The sequence below is a fragment of the Vidua chalybeata genome, chromosome W, assembly GCF_026979565.1.
Source record: "Vidua chalybeata isolate OUT-0048 chromosome W, bVidCha1 merged haplotype, whole genome shotgun sequence".
Classification (NCBI taxonomy): Eukaryota; Metazoa; Chordata; class Aves; order Passeriformes; family Viduidae; genus Vidua; species Vidua chalybeata.
In genome coordinates this window covers 1,026,463-1,042,438 of record NC_071569.1, presented here as the reverse complement: position 1 = coordinate 1,042,438, position 15,976 = coordinate 1,026,463, and the positions used below count along the sequence as shown (strand labels likewise).

Below are 15,976 nucleotides of genomic sequence, written 5' to 3'. Positions count from 1 at the left end.
CCTCTTTTCAATCTCATCACTTCCAGCCTGGAGTATCAGCAATGGGTGATAATCAGAGGGCCAAATCAGCCCAGGGAGTCTCCTGGTAATATCCCATACCTGGCCCCAGGGAGGCAGCAGACCTCCCTGTCGGATGAGTTAGGTCGACATATGGGGCCCTCTGTTCCCTTCATAAGGGAGTCACCCACTATTGACTACCCTTCTTTTCTTTTTAATGTTAGAGGTGGTGATCTGTCTGACAGATGAAGCGCAATTGGGAGGCTCACTGGGCAGATCAGTTTCTTCTACATCATCTGGCTGACCCTCTAGATCCAGGGCCTCATCCCTATTCTGAAGTGGCACCTGGGTAGGTGATGGGGGTTGGGAGCAATTTTTATTACCTCCCTGAGTAGGGACCCATTTCCACTCCCCTTCATCTACCAGGTGTCCTCCATTTTCTTAGTCTTAAAAATTACTCTTCTGAAGAAGTGATGAGATTATCGATATCTGAGAATCACAGTGTGATCGAGGTTGAAAGGGACTCTTGGGATCATCTGGTCCAACACCCCTGCTCAAGAAGGGCCACATAGAGCCAGTTGCCCTGGAACATGTCCAGATGGCTTTTGAACATGTCCAAGGAGGGAGACTCCACAAGCTCCCTAGGCAACCTGTTTCAGTGCTTGGTCACCATCACAGTAGAAAAGAAGTCTTTCCTGGTGTTCAGACAGAACCTCCTGTGTTTCAGTTTGTACCCATTGCCTCTGGTCCTGTCACTGGGACCCACTGAAAAGAGCATGGCTCTATCTTTGCACCTTCCTTTTCAGGTTCTTATATATATAGATGAGATCTTGCCTGAGCCTTCTCTTTTCCAGGCTAAACATTCCCAGCTCTCTTAGCCTCTCCTCATAGGAGAGATGTTCTAGTTCTTTCATCATCTTTGTGGCTCCTCATTGGACTCCCTTCAGTATGTCCATGTCTTGCTTGTACTGGGTAGCCAAGAACTAGTCACAGGACTCTAATTATGGCCTCACCAGTGCTGAGCAGAGGGGAAGGATCACCTTCCTTGGCCTGCTGACAACACACTTCCCTGTTGGGAAGGGAACACATCTGGGACAGTTGAACCAAGCTGACCATAGATATTGCATACCATATAATGTCATGATAAGCAAGGGGAAACTTTTCTGAAGTAGCTGTTGCTTGGAGACTGGCTTGACAGTGATCTGTTGGTGGGAGGTGCTAAGTTATTATCTTTGCATCACTTTTCTGATTTTGTTGGGGATGTTTTTTTTCTTTGCTTATTAAACTGTTTTTATCTCAACCCATGAGTTTTTCTCACTTTTGCCCTTCTGATTCTCTCCCCCATCATGCCTGGGGTGAGGGGAAAATAATGTTGTAACTGGGTGGGGATTTAACTGGCTGGGGTCAACCTACCGCACCTTGTTCAACTTGTAATTTTTAAACTTGCTTTTTATAGATCACAAGACCATCCAGGTCAACAAACACACACCACTGGCAGTACTACTACCGCATCAATATCGAGCAGTAATACCTCAACACCAACTTCAACAAATATAAATTCTTTTGCTTGGGGTAAGAATATTTGTTAGAGAACATGGTGGCTATCTTGGTTTCAGTTAAGTATCTCTGGAGCTTTATTCTAATCTAAATGGGACTTAAAAAAATTCTAAAATTACTGATTGCAAAAAACTGTGATGTTGGTTGGAATAAGTTTTTGATCAGTAAGTTATCAGAGGTAAGTTGTTTCCTTAATTTTTATGTACAGAACTTGAGGCTTGTGCTGTTTTATCTTCAGTAATAAGGCACCACTGATCTCATATTCTGGCACTATAGGCAATTAAACTCTTTCCAGTCTCCTCCTTCTCCTTAACAGTGCATTTGAATTGGCTTGAAGAAAGTACTGAAGTTGGACCCATAGCATCACAACTTGGAACAGAAGTAACAAAGTTGCTCCTACCCTACAAACCAGTATTTTTCAGGTTCTGAGTCTGACTGCATTATCAATTTTCTCTTTTAGGAATAAAGACAGAAAGCTATTGATTTTAAAATATTATCTCTTTTCATAATTGCTGCATTTTGTTATTCATGCTCTTTGTTTGCTTTCTTTTTAAAAAACAAAAAAATGAAACAACAGAAAACTGTGTTAGGCAATTGCTTTTTTTAGTTGCAAACAGTTCTCCAGATTGACTAGTACCTTCTAAAAATGTGAAACTTCTGTTTGCTGAACTCTACAAAGGAGAATTTAAAGCATTACTAGTTCTTGTTGCAGCAGTAAAAAGAAGAGTTCTACTTTTTGTTTAGAGTAGAGTATGCATCATGTTAAGAGATTCCTCATGGTGATGGTCTGTCTATAAATGATTATTTCTAATGTATTGGAAAGTGTTGGGAATTAACCCGAGGCCTCAAAATGCAAACATCCCTTGTACTTCAGCTACAGTAAAATAGAATAAAAGCTGTTAGAATTGTAACAAGTTATATTTTGGATGCAGTTTGGATTTCTAGACGTCTCATTATGTAAAGAAGCAAACTCTTAGTGGATGACTCCTTAACAGCCTCTCAAAAACAGAATTTCCATTGAGTTTCATGATTTTGAAACATGAGTTATGTTTATGTACTTTGTACTTTAAAAGAACCTGGATAAGTTTAGAAGCTGAAAGTTTAATTTTTTTTCCTTTCATCTTAAAGGTGGCCTTGGAGGTTTGACAGGCCTGAGTAGCCTGGGCTTAAATGCATCAAACTTCTCAGAGTTGCAAAGTCAGATGCAACGACAACTTATGTCCAACCCAGAAATTATGGTTCGGATAATGGAAAATCCATTTATTCAGAGCATGCTTTCAAATCCTGACCTGATGAGACAGTTAATTATGGCTAACCCTCAAATGCAGCAACTGGTACAGAGAAATCCAGAAATCAGTCACATGCTGAATAATCCAGATATAATAAGACAGGTATGTTGAAAGAACTTTCATGACCTTTGATTATATTGCAACTGGGAACAAAAGAGCAGTAATTGGACATGCTTATATGAGTGCTGAAATATTTTTGAGGAATTTAGGCTTGTTAGGCAATCTGTAAAAGGTCACTATAGGAAATGGATGCTTTATTTCTAGCTGCTGATGTCTAAAATAAGATGATAATTTTTAAAAAACCCATAGTTTTGAAAGATGCTGAAGGCTGTATAATCATGTATTCTGAGTTTAGAGTTGAATGCCATGTGAAATCTCCTGTTGTCTAGTCAACAGTGAGTTTACTATAAATTAATAATTCTCAAAAATACTGCTTATTTCCAGTTTATATAACTGTGAGTACTTTTGATTGCTTCTGAAGTTATGTAAGGTTATGTGACAGAAGGCATCAAGAAACAAGTGCAGGCTTTGGAAAATTTATGTATTTATTTTTCAAGTTCACATTATAAAATGCATGCTGTATTGATGTTAGAAATTGAAGAAAAATTGTGTTGAGAAGAGACAGGAAAGAACAGGATGGTACATTCAAGTATTTTTTCTTCTGTTTAGTCAATGCTTTCTGATTCTGCTAGCATACTGACAGTTGTGGCAGAATGTTGTCTAAATACAAAATTCTATTGACTCCCCTCCCACTAAGCTGATGTCTTGATTTGGCTCTAATCCTAATTTCAAATGGAGTTTGAAATTAATAACTAAGATACTGTTAAATGCTGATATTTTCACTTTAGAATGGATTTTTAATTAATGCAAATTACATGTTCTATTTCATTAGACACTAGAACTTGCTAGAAACCCTGCAATGATGCAGGAAATTATGCGAAACCAAGATCGAGCCTTGAGCAACCTTGAAAGTATACCAGGTGGCTACAATGCCTTGCGACGTATGTACACAGATATTCAGGAGCCAATGTTGAATGCAGCTCAGGAACAGGTGAGAAATGATTATAGGGGTCACTGAAAGTAAGTGGGTTTTAGTTGTTTGTTGGGGCATTTTTGGTTGTTTTTGTGTGGTTTTGTGGGGTTTTTTGATTTTTTTCAAAAATGAAAGAAGATAAATAATGTAACTTTTCAAATGTGCACTTGACAAAGCAATTTCTTGAAGCTGGAAGTCAATGTGTGGTTTATTCCTATCCTCTTTTAAACTTGAAGGGATAAAGATTGTTATGTGAGTTTAATAAGCTATTTTAATGTTAATAAATGTTTGTTATAGATATTCTAAATTGATGTTTAATTCTTGGAATTATAAAATTAGTGAGTTCCAGGAAAAATTAAGAGTGTGTTCAGTAACTTGGAACCTAAGGTGGGAAGAAAAAAGGCTTTGAAATTTTTCCAAGTTGGAAACCATTATGCAAGATATAATTTTACTTTTATCAAAGCACTAGTGTAGCAACAAATGCTGCATTTAAAATGAGGTGTGATTAATGTTTTTTTTCCTTGTTGGAGGTAATATCTCTTTCAATGCTGGTATCTTTTCAGAATATTTACAGTGGCTTATTTTAGGATAGTGATTATAATTGATTAAGAGCCATCAACATTTGTCTTCATGTGTAATTTTGGAATGGTAACTTGATGATTCTAGCAGACTTAAAAATAGTTGTCTAATAGATGATACGTGTTTGTTTCTCCTTCTGTAGTTTGGAGGTAACCCATTTGCTTGCTTAGTAAGCAATGAATCATCAGGAGGGGACAGTCAGCCGTCTCATACAGAAAATAGAGATCCTTTACCAAATCCCTGGGCTCCTCAGTCCAGCTCTCAGAATTCCACAAGTAGCAGCACCAGCGGTGAGAGCAGTGGCAGTAGTAATGTTGGAAACAGCACCTCTGCTAGTATGGGACAGAGCTCAACGATACCAAATTTGGGACCTGGACTAGGAGGTGTGTCTGTTATTGCAGTTGTATATATTTGCAAATATTCTGGACTTTGGTGAAATGATTCTGTTATTAGAAAGAGATGTTTTGATTAAAACTTTGTATTGTTGTTTATTTCCATAGAACAATTGACTAGTATCAAAGTCCTCTGTGGAAAAACAAACATGAAAAATAAACCAAGAGTGCTAACAATACTTGTGTACTGCCTTAAAATAACAAAAGTAGAGAATCTGTACATGAATGATAATATTTTTTCTGTTTGGAGACAAACAGGAAAACAGTTAATAATGTAGATACTTAGCCTGATTGCTTGTTGTATATGACCTCTGGCTTAATTTGTTTCTAGGGCAGATGCATCTGTGCAAGCAAAACCATGTTGAGATGTATTTAAGGAGCTAAAGCTCATTAAAAAAAAAAAAACAAAAAACAAAAAAAAAAACAAAAAAAGCCACACAGTTGTATCCCAGTTCTAGGCAGTCTAATTAATTTGATTATAGTAGATTTTTATTAAAGTGACCTTTTACTTTTTTCTTTAAGTTGGTATCTTCAACACACCAGGAATGCAGAGCTTGTTCCAACAGATAACAGAAAATCCACAACTTATGCAAAATATGTTGTCTGCACCCTATATGAGAAGTATGATGCAATCATTGGGCCAGAATCCTGATCTTGCAGTACAGGTAAATGCTTTTGGTGTAGCAATGAGTTGTGTGCACTGAAGTGACAAAAGGAGTTGAATTTATGATACAGTAATATTTTCAATGCACAATAACCATGCCAACTTCTCAACAATAACCTGTTTGTTGCAAATGGTTCCGTTTTTAAATTATGTTAATATCTGACTTATTGAAATTATTACCTAGTTACCTTTTGCAATCTGTTGCAGTAAGTTTCTTCAATTTGCAGTTGGGCATCATGTTAGGCATTTTCTTGTAACAATGTGTGTTTGTGCATGTTTCATACAGCTCTATAATTTTGTGGCCTAGCATAAGAACCAGTTAAACAAAACAAATACTTTGATTATAAATCAAATAGATCTGCTAGTAAATAAATACCTACCTTAATTTGGGAGGACAGAAGTGGAGGGGAAGGATTTGGTGCCATATTTAGCTGTTATTCTGGTTTTGATTCCTCACCTGTGATCCTTGCTTGCAATAAAAGTACTGATACTGTTGTTTTATGAATGGTATTGTAGAAGTGCTTTTCAATTTAATTTAAAGCAATAATATCCAAAGTCAAATCTTGAATGTAGATAATATTATTTTGTATATTAAACAGTTAATTGGAAATATCCCAGGCTTTTTGCAAACAGTATTTACAGAGAAACCATCACATCAGTAGTGGAGGTTGATTAGAAAAGGCTTTTCTTGTTACATAAGTTAGGTTGCTTTGGTATGGAACTGGCAAGGATTCACTTCAGAAGTTTAATGCCACCACCTCCCCATCCCCAAAAAAACCCCACAACAACAACCACACCAAAAAAAAAAAAAAAAAAAAAAAAAAAAGGACAGAAAAAACCCAAAGAAAAAAATGAATAGCAAAAAACCAACTCCACGCCGCCGATTATTTCAGTCAGTTCTCAGGGTGGTGGTTTACTGTTTCAGAACAAGTTTTGGTCAAAGGAGAAGTGGGAGATAATTACTCTGAGGTAATCATGGACTCTTATCTTGTTATCTGATTCATAAATGGTAAATAGTTGTCTTAAAATACACTCTAGTATTTACTTTTTCATCTACTGCTTGATTTGTGATATCAAATATTTTTGGCCCATAGATGATGTTGAATAATCCTTTATTTGCTGGAAATTCTCAGCTTCAGGAGCAAATGAGACAACAGCTTCCTACTTTCCTTCAACAAGTAAGATGCGATACTAAGTGTTGTTAATAAATGTCTGAAATTTAGTGAAAAATTTTTGCAATAAACTGCTGCCTTCTCTTGATTTCACTTAAAACTACATTCTGATGTGTGTATTTTCATTAGCTTTAGACAGAGTTGCATTATCCCTTGATAATTAAATGCTTGATTTATCTCTCCATCCCTTTCAAAAGTTAAATTGGGCTTTTAGTGAATGTTTTTGTCTGTGACTAGCACAACTGCTTTGATTTGCTCTTGTGCCTTTGCTTAGAAGTAATGACTTGTTCTTACTGCTCGCCAGCCAGAGAGAACCTGTTCCCTACATGATTTCTTTGACAAAATAAAGAAAAAATATTATTACTCTTCCTACTACTAAGATAAGCTTTAACTGTACTTTTCTCATGCCTCTTCCAGCCTACCCAAATTATTTGGGGTAAAGAGATTTTACAGCATGCCTTAAAAGATGTAAGTCATAAGCTAATTCAAAATAAGTAGAATGGGTTCTGAAGATGTTTGCTTATAAAGATTGCCTTACCACCAGCTTTCCCTCTTACACCATTGTGGTTGCATCCCTGGTATTAGCTTTATGTCAGCTGTCACAGTGTACATGAGGACTGTGTCCTTTAAATAGGACTAAGTGAAATTTTTAGGAATTAAAAATTTAATCTAGTGTGAGTTCCATCATTAGGCACTCTTTACAATTCAAAGTAAGTGTGTATTGCCAGGATCTCATTGCATGTAGGCAGTGTTATGAGTAAAATAAATAACATTAATTTCATGCCATCAGTGATTGTCTAATTCTCCAGTCTACCTAGATCTCTCTGCAAGGTCTCCTGTCCCTCAAGAGAGTCACCAGCACCTCCCAATATAGTATCACCAGCACACTTCCTAATGGTGCATTCACCTCCTGCATCCAGATAATTGATAAATATATTGAACAGAACTGGGCTTAGAATTGAGCTCTGAGTAACACTGTTTGTGCCTGATTGCCAATCAGATGTAGCCCCATTCGCTACAATCTCTTGAGCCCTGACCTTTTTCCGGTTCTTCACCCAGTGCACCGTGAACCTACTCATACCACAGTTGGACAACCTGTCCAGAAGGGTGCTGTGAGAAACAGTATCAAAAGCCTTCCTAAAATCCAGAAAAACTACATCTACCACCTTCCCTTCATCTACTAGGTGCATGTCCTTATCATTGAAAAATGGGGGTTCTTGAATAATATGTTTGCTAGTATGTTTTGCAGAGTAGATGTTGATGGCAATACAGATAAGAACACATGCACAAATTATCATGATCAAAGAGCTTTCTGTATTAGATAACTACTGCTTAAGACAAGTTTTAACCAATGCCTTTCCATCAATAAGGATAAATGAACATGAGTAGTGTCAGGAAAATTAATCAAAAAACACGAGAGGTTTATGTCCAAAAAGGAGACAGAGGAGTCCTGTAACTTTATTTGAATAAAGAGAGAGGCCATGGGGCATTTCCCATGGGGTCTCTCAAGTTGTTGGAGGACTCAGCCTCCTTTTTATCCAAATTTCCCAGCTGCATTTCCCTCTCTCTTTCCCCACTGGCTGAGGTACTTGAGAGGTACAGACTTCCCAATTCATCTAAAAGAGACCCCCTTTTAATGTGCATCCACCCCACCCCCCCCCTTTTTTTTTCTTCTTTGTGTCTCTGTTCTTTTTTCTCTAAGTCCAGGGATTTAACACAACCTTGAGTGAATAACAGTATGTGTCAATTAATGGAATTCTTCTGGAATTTATGGTTCCCCCCATTGCTTCTTTCACCTATCAGTATCTGGGTTTATCTACCAGCAGCCCCACAGTTTGTAAAGATACCTCGTTCTCATTCCATTCAATCCCTCCTCTTCTTATTTTCTCAATAATTGTATTTAGAAACCTTAGCTACCATTGACTTAATTTTCTGTTCCTGGGTCCTTTTTGGTTTTGCAATTGATTGCAGTGACATCATTATCTGTCCTTTTGTAGCCATCTCTGGATCAGTAGGCATGGCTAATACCTGCATTTCCTTGATCACCTGCTGAATGAGCTGTGCTCAGCAAGGTGTCATGCATGGTAAAAAGATTATAGTTCCTATAGCACATGGGAGGAAAAAAAAACATTAGTTTAACCCATAGTCCACCATATAACCACGAAAACATGTCCCATTCCCATCCTTTCCATGTTTGGATTGGTACATGAGCAAACTTTCTTATTGTCTTTGTTATTTGTTTCACCACTTTTCCATTGTCATCTATTTGCAAACAGCAGTTTGAGTCATTTAATTTGCCACACATCTCCCCTTCTTCTGGTAATAGATAATCTAATACCATCTGATGTTGAAATATCACATTCCTCATTTGAATGGATTGGTCAGCAAGAAGGTCAGGAGCTGGAGCTGTCTGGGTGGTTATTATTTCAAAGACAGCTTGTAACCTAATTATTTGTTTCAAATTATAAGTGGGTTCTCTGGCACCTGATATTAATTAATTTGGATTCCAAGTGGCTGGTCCATAGTGTTGTATGATTTGCTCAGGTGGCCATTTGACGCTGTTGAGCAGGACGGGAACAGAGAACTCCAGATCAGAAGGCTAAGAAAATGAACTCTCTTTATTTCAAATGTACCACTCTATATATAGAGAACATTGAGAACACTAATTTCATTGGTCTTAGAGTAAAAACATCCCACACCATTGGTGGGCAGTGAATGACGCACAGTAGCAGAACATATCTATAAACAATGTGAATAACAAGATAGATTAGAGAATTATTTACATTCTTTCCCAACTGTTTCCCAGGCTCTTGCCTGGTTAGAAAACCTTTCTCTTTCTCTCTGACTGAGCTGAGAATACCCACAGCCATTCATCTTTTTTCCCATTTTTGGGTGCTCCCTCCAGCCAGGGATGCATCAATTGACTGCATTTCTCTAATTCGATCATCATATACCTTGACTCCTAACTGATTTCCCTCAACTTGTGGTAGCAAAAAGAACAACGGTCTAATACACCCTATATTATAAATTCCTGACCAAATTGGAGGTAACCTGTGATAAGCATGTTGGCCACAAATCCAATATCCTTTCAAAGCCCAGGTCCTGTTGGCAAAGGGGCCTTCCCAATTTTCATCATCAATGGGTAGGTCAAAATACAGCTTGCTTCCTGGGCCTAATGGTCCTCCAACAATAGCTGCCCCACCATAAGAATCACAATATTTGCATGTCCAAGCTCCCACATGAGGTTTCCACCTGCAGTTATATCCCAGATCTGTTTTGTTAGATCTGGACCAGAACTTATTAAAAAGGGTGCGAGTTCTGTTCTGGTGTTGTCACTTCCACTGATAGTCACGGACAACATGTGTCCTACTTGCAGAATTATCTCGGGGCCAGCTTAAAAATAAGTGGTCAAAAAACCTGTCCCTTCCCACTGCTTTACAGCCTTCAAAATCCCTTTGGTAATTATGGTAGGAACACCTTACCCAGGTACCATTAGTGAGCTTAACATGCATTTGATTCCATCTGCTTCAATATTTTGAACAATCATTAGGAGGGCAGTTGGGGGTCCAACAATCTAAACTCAAAGATAAAGTCCAAACACTTTTTCCCATGTATATGACTCCTGTCCTATTTAGACAATAAATGCCTCTTTCAGAAGAATGAAGCTGCCATGGACTTGCTTTCTCCTCCCCAAATCCCATTCCATTATGGACCTCACTCAGGGTGCTGACCCACTGTAGTGGTTTTGGTTTGCCAATTTGAGATTTCCCAGTCAATGCACCAATGAGTGTGGTGGGTTCAGTGCCGGCCAATTACCAGTGCACTCACTAGGATGCACTCACCCATTTCCTACTGTGAGGTAGGACCAGGAGAAAGGCAAAGCAGGATCAAAACTTTAAAAGGGTATAAAGAAAAGTTTATTAACAGTAACTAAAAGAAAGAGTAATAAGATTCAGAACAAAACCTTCAGAACACTTCTCCTCCCCCCACAACCTTTTCTTTCCCAATGACAATGTAAAGAAACAAAACCTAAAATTTCAGTCAGTTTACCACCTCTAGAATAGTCTTTCTTTAGTTCACTTAGGGAGAGAAGTCCCTCTTGTTAATGTTATGGGGACTTCTCCACAAGAAAACCGTTCTCTCGTGTCTCTCTTCACAAATAGCAGCCACCCAGGGAGACCTGCAATCGTGAAATCCCTCCCATTTTCCACAAGCTTTTCCCACATCTGTGTTTATGGGCCATGTCAACTTATGGGGTACTGTTTTAAAGATGAGCTGTTCAAAGGGAAAGGTTCTCATTATCTATCTCTAAAACCATCTTCATCCCTGGGAACAGAGGTCTTCTTTCCCTGGGGGCACAGGGTTTTCATCACTCTTCTCTCTTTCTCTCTCTGTTCAAACTTCTCATAGATCACAAATACTTTAACATCTGCTTACTTTGGCATGGAAGCCTTTGCTCAATATCAATTTGAACCCTTCATCTCCCCATGCTTTCATGTGTTACAGGGAAACAGAGCCTGATGTATCAATTACATCTCTCTCCATAGCTTTACAAGAGGATTTCAGCCCCAAGATTAAGGCATCTCCTCATCCCTCCCATCTGGGACTTGACTTCTCCTTCACTGACCTCGGTGTCTTCATGTTGCTCCTCTACATTGCCTCCATTTTGTTCTTTTGTCTCACTCGAGGGAGGCTTGAAGCACTGAAAGAGTTAACATCTCGCCTGGGGCCTGCAGATGGTCACCTGACCCCGGCCAGGCTCGGTAGCTTGCGGCTGCGGCTGTGTCAGGATCGGCTGCATGGCTGGTCTTTGGTTTTTGCTGCATTCAATTCCAGCCGCAGGGCCACTCCGCACGGGCTGCAGGGCCCTCTCTGGTCTCAGCCGTATGATCTCGTGCGGCGGCCGTGCTGGGGGAGGGGACCTGGCGGCAAGATGTTAACAGCTGCGGCCCAGCCCTGCCTCAGACAGGGCCCCGCAGCCTCCCCGCCCCCTGCCTGGCAGCTACTGGGGCCCAGCCCGGCCGGGACGGGGCCTGGTGGGCTGCCCGGCCCAGCCCAGCCTAGACAGTGGCTGGAAGCTTTGCATCACTTCTGTAAATGCCTCCCATGCAAAACCACCGCACTCACCATTTAGGTTCGACTGGGCTGGCCTTAGATCCTCCTGACCCTTCACAGACCAACAATTGCTAAGGTTAAAGGTTTTTGCTACTTCTCCTAAAACTAAAAAACTATTTTCCCACCTCTGCCCCAAACCTAGCTGACTATATAAAGATAAGATTATTTAAAAAAAACATTGTAATGGTGTAATCTGATTTCCTAATCTAATTCTCACGTTGTCTTCTGCACCACCTGTGGCAAGTGAAAGCACAGAAACAACATAAAGAAAACAATGACAGCAAGTAGTAGCCCCCCAGTGACTGGAGATCCGAAAGGAGGGATGTCCATACAGACTATTTCAGCAGACTACCTGTGGGTAAGAACACGGGGCTTCCCCTGATGTTGATGCACTGGCTACTGCCCCAATCCACTCCTGTGGAGTGTCAGTCGTGGGCTCCCATCCTTCTCCTCCAGCTGAGAAGTCCAAATCTCTGGGGCCTCAGAGACCATGACCAGAGTGTGATGGGTCCACCCGTGTTCAGCTGTCTTGACAGCTGTTTCTGTGGTCAGTAACACTTTGAAAAGTCCACGCAACTTTGCCATCGGGGCTGCTTCTTTGCACTCAACTAGGACCCAATCTCCTAGTTGGATATTATGAACAGCAAAGTCCAAAGGCAGTATCTGTGTCAGCTGAGCTTCCTGTTGAAGAGATTTCACAAGAGACAGTATCCTGGCCACATATTGTTTTAAATATACCCCCCCCCACTAGGTTGAGAATTACAAGGGTAAGGAATTCCAAACATCAATTCAAAGGGAGATAACTGAATATCACCTCTGGATCTTGACCTTATTCTTGCCAAAGCCAGTGGCAAAAGCCGTACCCATGGTATCTTAGTTTCTATCACCAGCTTCAGGAGGTGTTTCTTTATTTCTCCATAATTCTTTCAACCTGGCCTGAGCTCTGGGGGTGCCAGGGGGTATGGAGGTTCCATCGTATTCCTAAAGCAGTCATAACTCCGTGAAGGATTTTTCCTGTAAAATGAGTTCCCCTATCTGAGTCTATTGCTTCCATAATCCCATATCTTGGAATTATTTGTTCCAAAAATACCTTAATAACTGATCCTGTAGTTGCTGAAGCAGTTGGAAATGCTTCTGGCCACCCTGTTAGCTGACATGCTATTACCAGATGATATTGAAACCTTGCCACTTGGGGCATTTCAGTAAAATCCACTTGGCATCTTTGAAAGGGATGTACAGACCAAGACCTCCCTCCCCTCGCAATTTTCTTTGTAACCATATTACTGGTTTTAGCATAAATCAACCAACCTTCAATAACTTGTTTTGCCAGAGTAAAAAGACCCACAGCAGTGTACATTTTGAGGAAGACTTCTGCCAATCCTCGAGGACCAATTACTCCCTTCATGGAGTTGTTTTAATATTTGTAAGGCCAGAGCTTTTGCTATCCACTGCTTACCATCCCTTGTAATCAAATTATCCCCTCTTTCCTCTGATTCACTATTTTTAATTATCTCACAGAATCACAAGGCTGGAAGAGACCTTCAAGATCGAGTCCAACCTGTTCCCTGACACATCAAATAAACCATGGCACCGAGTGCCACATCCAGTCTTTTTTTAAACACATCCAGGGATGGTGATTCCACCACCTCCCCAGTCAGACCATTCCAGTACTTTATCACCCGTTGCGTGAAAAACTTTTTCCTAATATCTAACCTATATTTTCCTTGGTGCAGCTTGAGACTATGACCTCTCGTTGTGTCAGTTGCTGCCTGGTGAAAGAGACCAAACCCCACCTGACTACAACCACCCTTCAGGAAGTAGTAGAGAGTGATAAGGTCACCTCTGAGTCTCCTTTTCTCCAGGCTAACCAACCCCAGCTCCCTCAGCTGTTCCTCATAGGGCTTGTGTTCCAAGCCCCTCACCAGCCTCGTTGCCCTCTTCTGGACAGGCTCAAGCATCTCAACGTCCTTCCTAAACTGAGGGGCCCAGAACTGGACACAGCAATCAAGGTGCGGCCTCACCAGTGCCGAGTACAGGGGAAGAATGACCTCCCTGCTCCTGCTGGCCACACTATTCCTGATACAGACCAGGATGCCGTTGGCCTTCTTGGCCACCAGGGCACACTGCTGGCTCATGTTCAGCCGGCTGTCAACCAGTACCCCCAGGTCCCTTTCTGCCTGGGCACTGTCCATCCACATCATCCCCAGTCTATAACGCTGCAGGGGGTTATTGTGGCCAAAAATGCAGGACTCAGAACTTGGACTTATTAAACTTCATCTTGTTAGACTCTGCCCATCTATCCAACCGTTCCAGGTCTCTCTTCAGAGCTATCCTTCATTACAACAGATTGACACACGCTCCCAGCTTAGTGTCATCTACAAATTTACTAATGAAGGACTCAAATACTATGTCATCAATAAAAATATTGAACAGGACTGGCCCCAGCACAGACCCCTGAGGGACACCACTGGTGACTGTCCACCAGCTGGATGCAGCACCACTCACCACCACACTGGGACTGGCCATACAGTTGGTTCCTAACCCAGCAAAGAGTGTTCCTGTCCAAACTGTGGGCTGCCAGCTTTTCCAGGAGTATGCTGTGGGAGACAGTGTCAAAGGCCTTGCTAAAGTCCAAATAGACAACATCCACAGCCTTTCCTGCATCCACCAGGCAGGTCACCTGCTCATAAAAGGAGACCAAGTTGGTCAAACATGACCTACCCCTCCTATACCCATGCTAGCTGGTTCTGATAACCTGGCCATCCTGTAAGTGCTGCGTGATGACACTCAATATAAAGTGTTCCATTACCTTACTGGGTACTGAGGTCAGGCTAACTGGACTATAATTACCAGGATACTCCTTCCTACCCTTTTTGTGAATGGGCATCACATTGGCCAGCTTCCAGTCATCTGGAACCTCACCAGTGAGCCAAGACTGTTGGTAAATGATGGAGAGTGGCTTTGCAAGCTCATATGGCAGCTCCCTCTTCACCCTGAGATGGATCCCATCTGGTCCCATAGATTTATGAATATCCAAGCATCTCAGCAGTTCTCTGACTGCCTCCTCCTGGATAACAGGGGGACCATTCTATTCCCTGACACCATCAACCAACCCAGGAGGACAGTTGTCCTGGGGACAATCCGTCTTCCCACTAAAGACTGAGGCAAAGAAGGTGTTAAGCACTTCTGCCTTCTCCTCATCTGCAGTTACTAAATTCCCTCCCTCATCCAGTAAAGAGCAAATTTTACTTTTACCCTTCCTTTTACCATTAATATATTTGTAAAAGCATTTTTTATTATCCTTTACAGAAGTCGCCATTTTAAGTTCAAACTGAGCTTTGGCCTCCTTAATTTTTTCCTACATGCTCTAGCAGCCCCCTTAAATATTTCCTGAGAGACCTGACCCTCCTTCCAAAGATGATACATCCTCCCTTTATTGTTAAGTTCCTTCAAAACCTCCTTGCCCATCCAAGCTGGACATTTGCCTTGTCAATTCATCTTTCAGCACAGAGGGACAGTCTGTTCCTGTGCCCTCAAGATCTCTGTTTTGAAGCTCGCCCACCTTTCCTGAACTCCTTTGTCTTTAAGGGCAACTTCCCAAGGAACTCTCTGATTAAGTCTCCTAAGTAGGCCAAAAGTCTGCCCTCCGGAAGTCCAGTGTAAGAGCCTTATTCGTGTTCCTCCTCATTTCCCCAAATATCGAGAACTCTATAATTTCATGATCACTCTGCCCCAGGCCGCCTCCAACCACAACATCTCCCACCAGCCTGTCTATTTGCAAACAGGTCTACCATAGTCCCTCCCCTGGTGGGCTCCTCATGCACCTCCGCTGGGCCACTGATTTCGCTCCTAACTCAGGCTTACCACCCTTGGGCCTGCTTCCAGACAGCCCAGATGCAACCCCTTCCCCCTTCAGACCTAGTTTAAAGCTCTCTCAACAAGGTCTGCCAGTTCATGAGCTAAAAACCTTCTGCCCTTAACAGAGAGATGTATCCCATCTGGTTCCAGTAGAGCAGGTGCCGTAAAAGTTGCCCCATGATCAAAGAATCCGAAATTTTGCCGATGACACCAACCCTTGAGCCACTTGTTAATGATGTGAGTTCTCCTATTTCTTTCATCATTTTGCTCTGCCACCAAAGGGACTGAGCAGAACACTACCTGTGCCTCTGTCCTGTCAA

At 41.2% G+C, this 15,976-nt stretch overlaps 1 protein-coding gene across 2 annotated transcripts in view; it reads left to right on the top strand.

Moving 5' to 3' along the window:
- Positions 1–15,976, top strand: part of LOC128802379 (ubiquilin-1-like) — a 52,908-nt gene that overhangs the window by 24,116 nt on the left and 12,816 nt on the right. For both annotated transcript variants that reach the window (XM_053968698.1, XM_053968697.1), the window contains exons 3-8: positions 1,454–1,569; positions 2,683–2,945; positions 3,736–3,894; positions 4,598–4,838; positions 5,370–5,512; positions 6,606–6,689. In XM_053968698.1, coding sequence (XP_053824673.1) covers positions 1,454–1,569; positions 2,683–2,945; positions 3,736–3,894; positions 4,598–4,838; positions 5,370–5,512; positions 6,606–6,689 — 1,006 coding nt within the window. The remainder of the gene's footprint in view (positions 1–1,453; positions 1,570–2,682; positions 2,946–3,735; positions 3,895–4,597; positions 4,839–5,369; positions 5,513–6,605; positions 6,690–15,976) is intronic.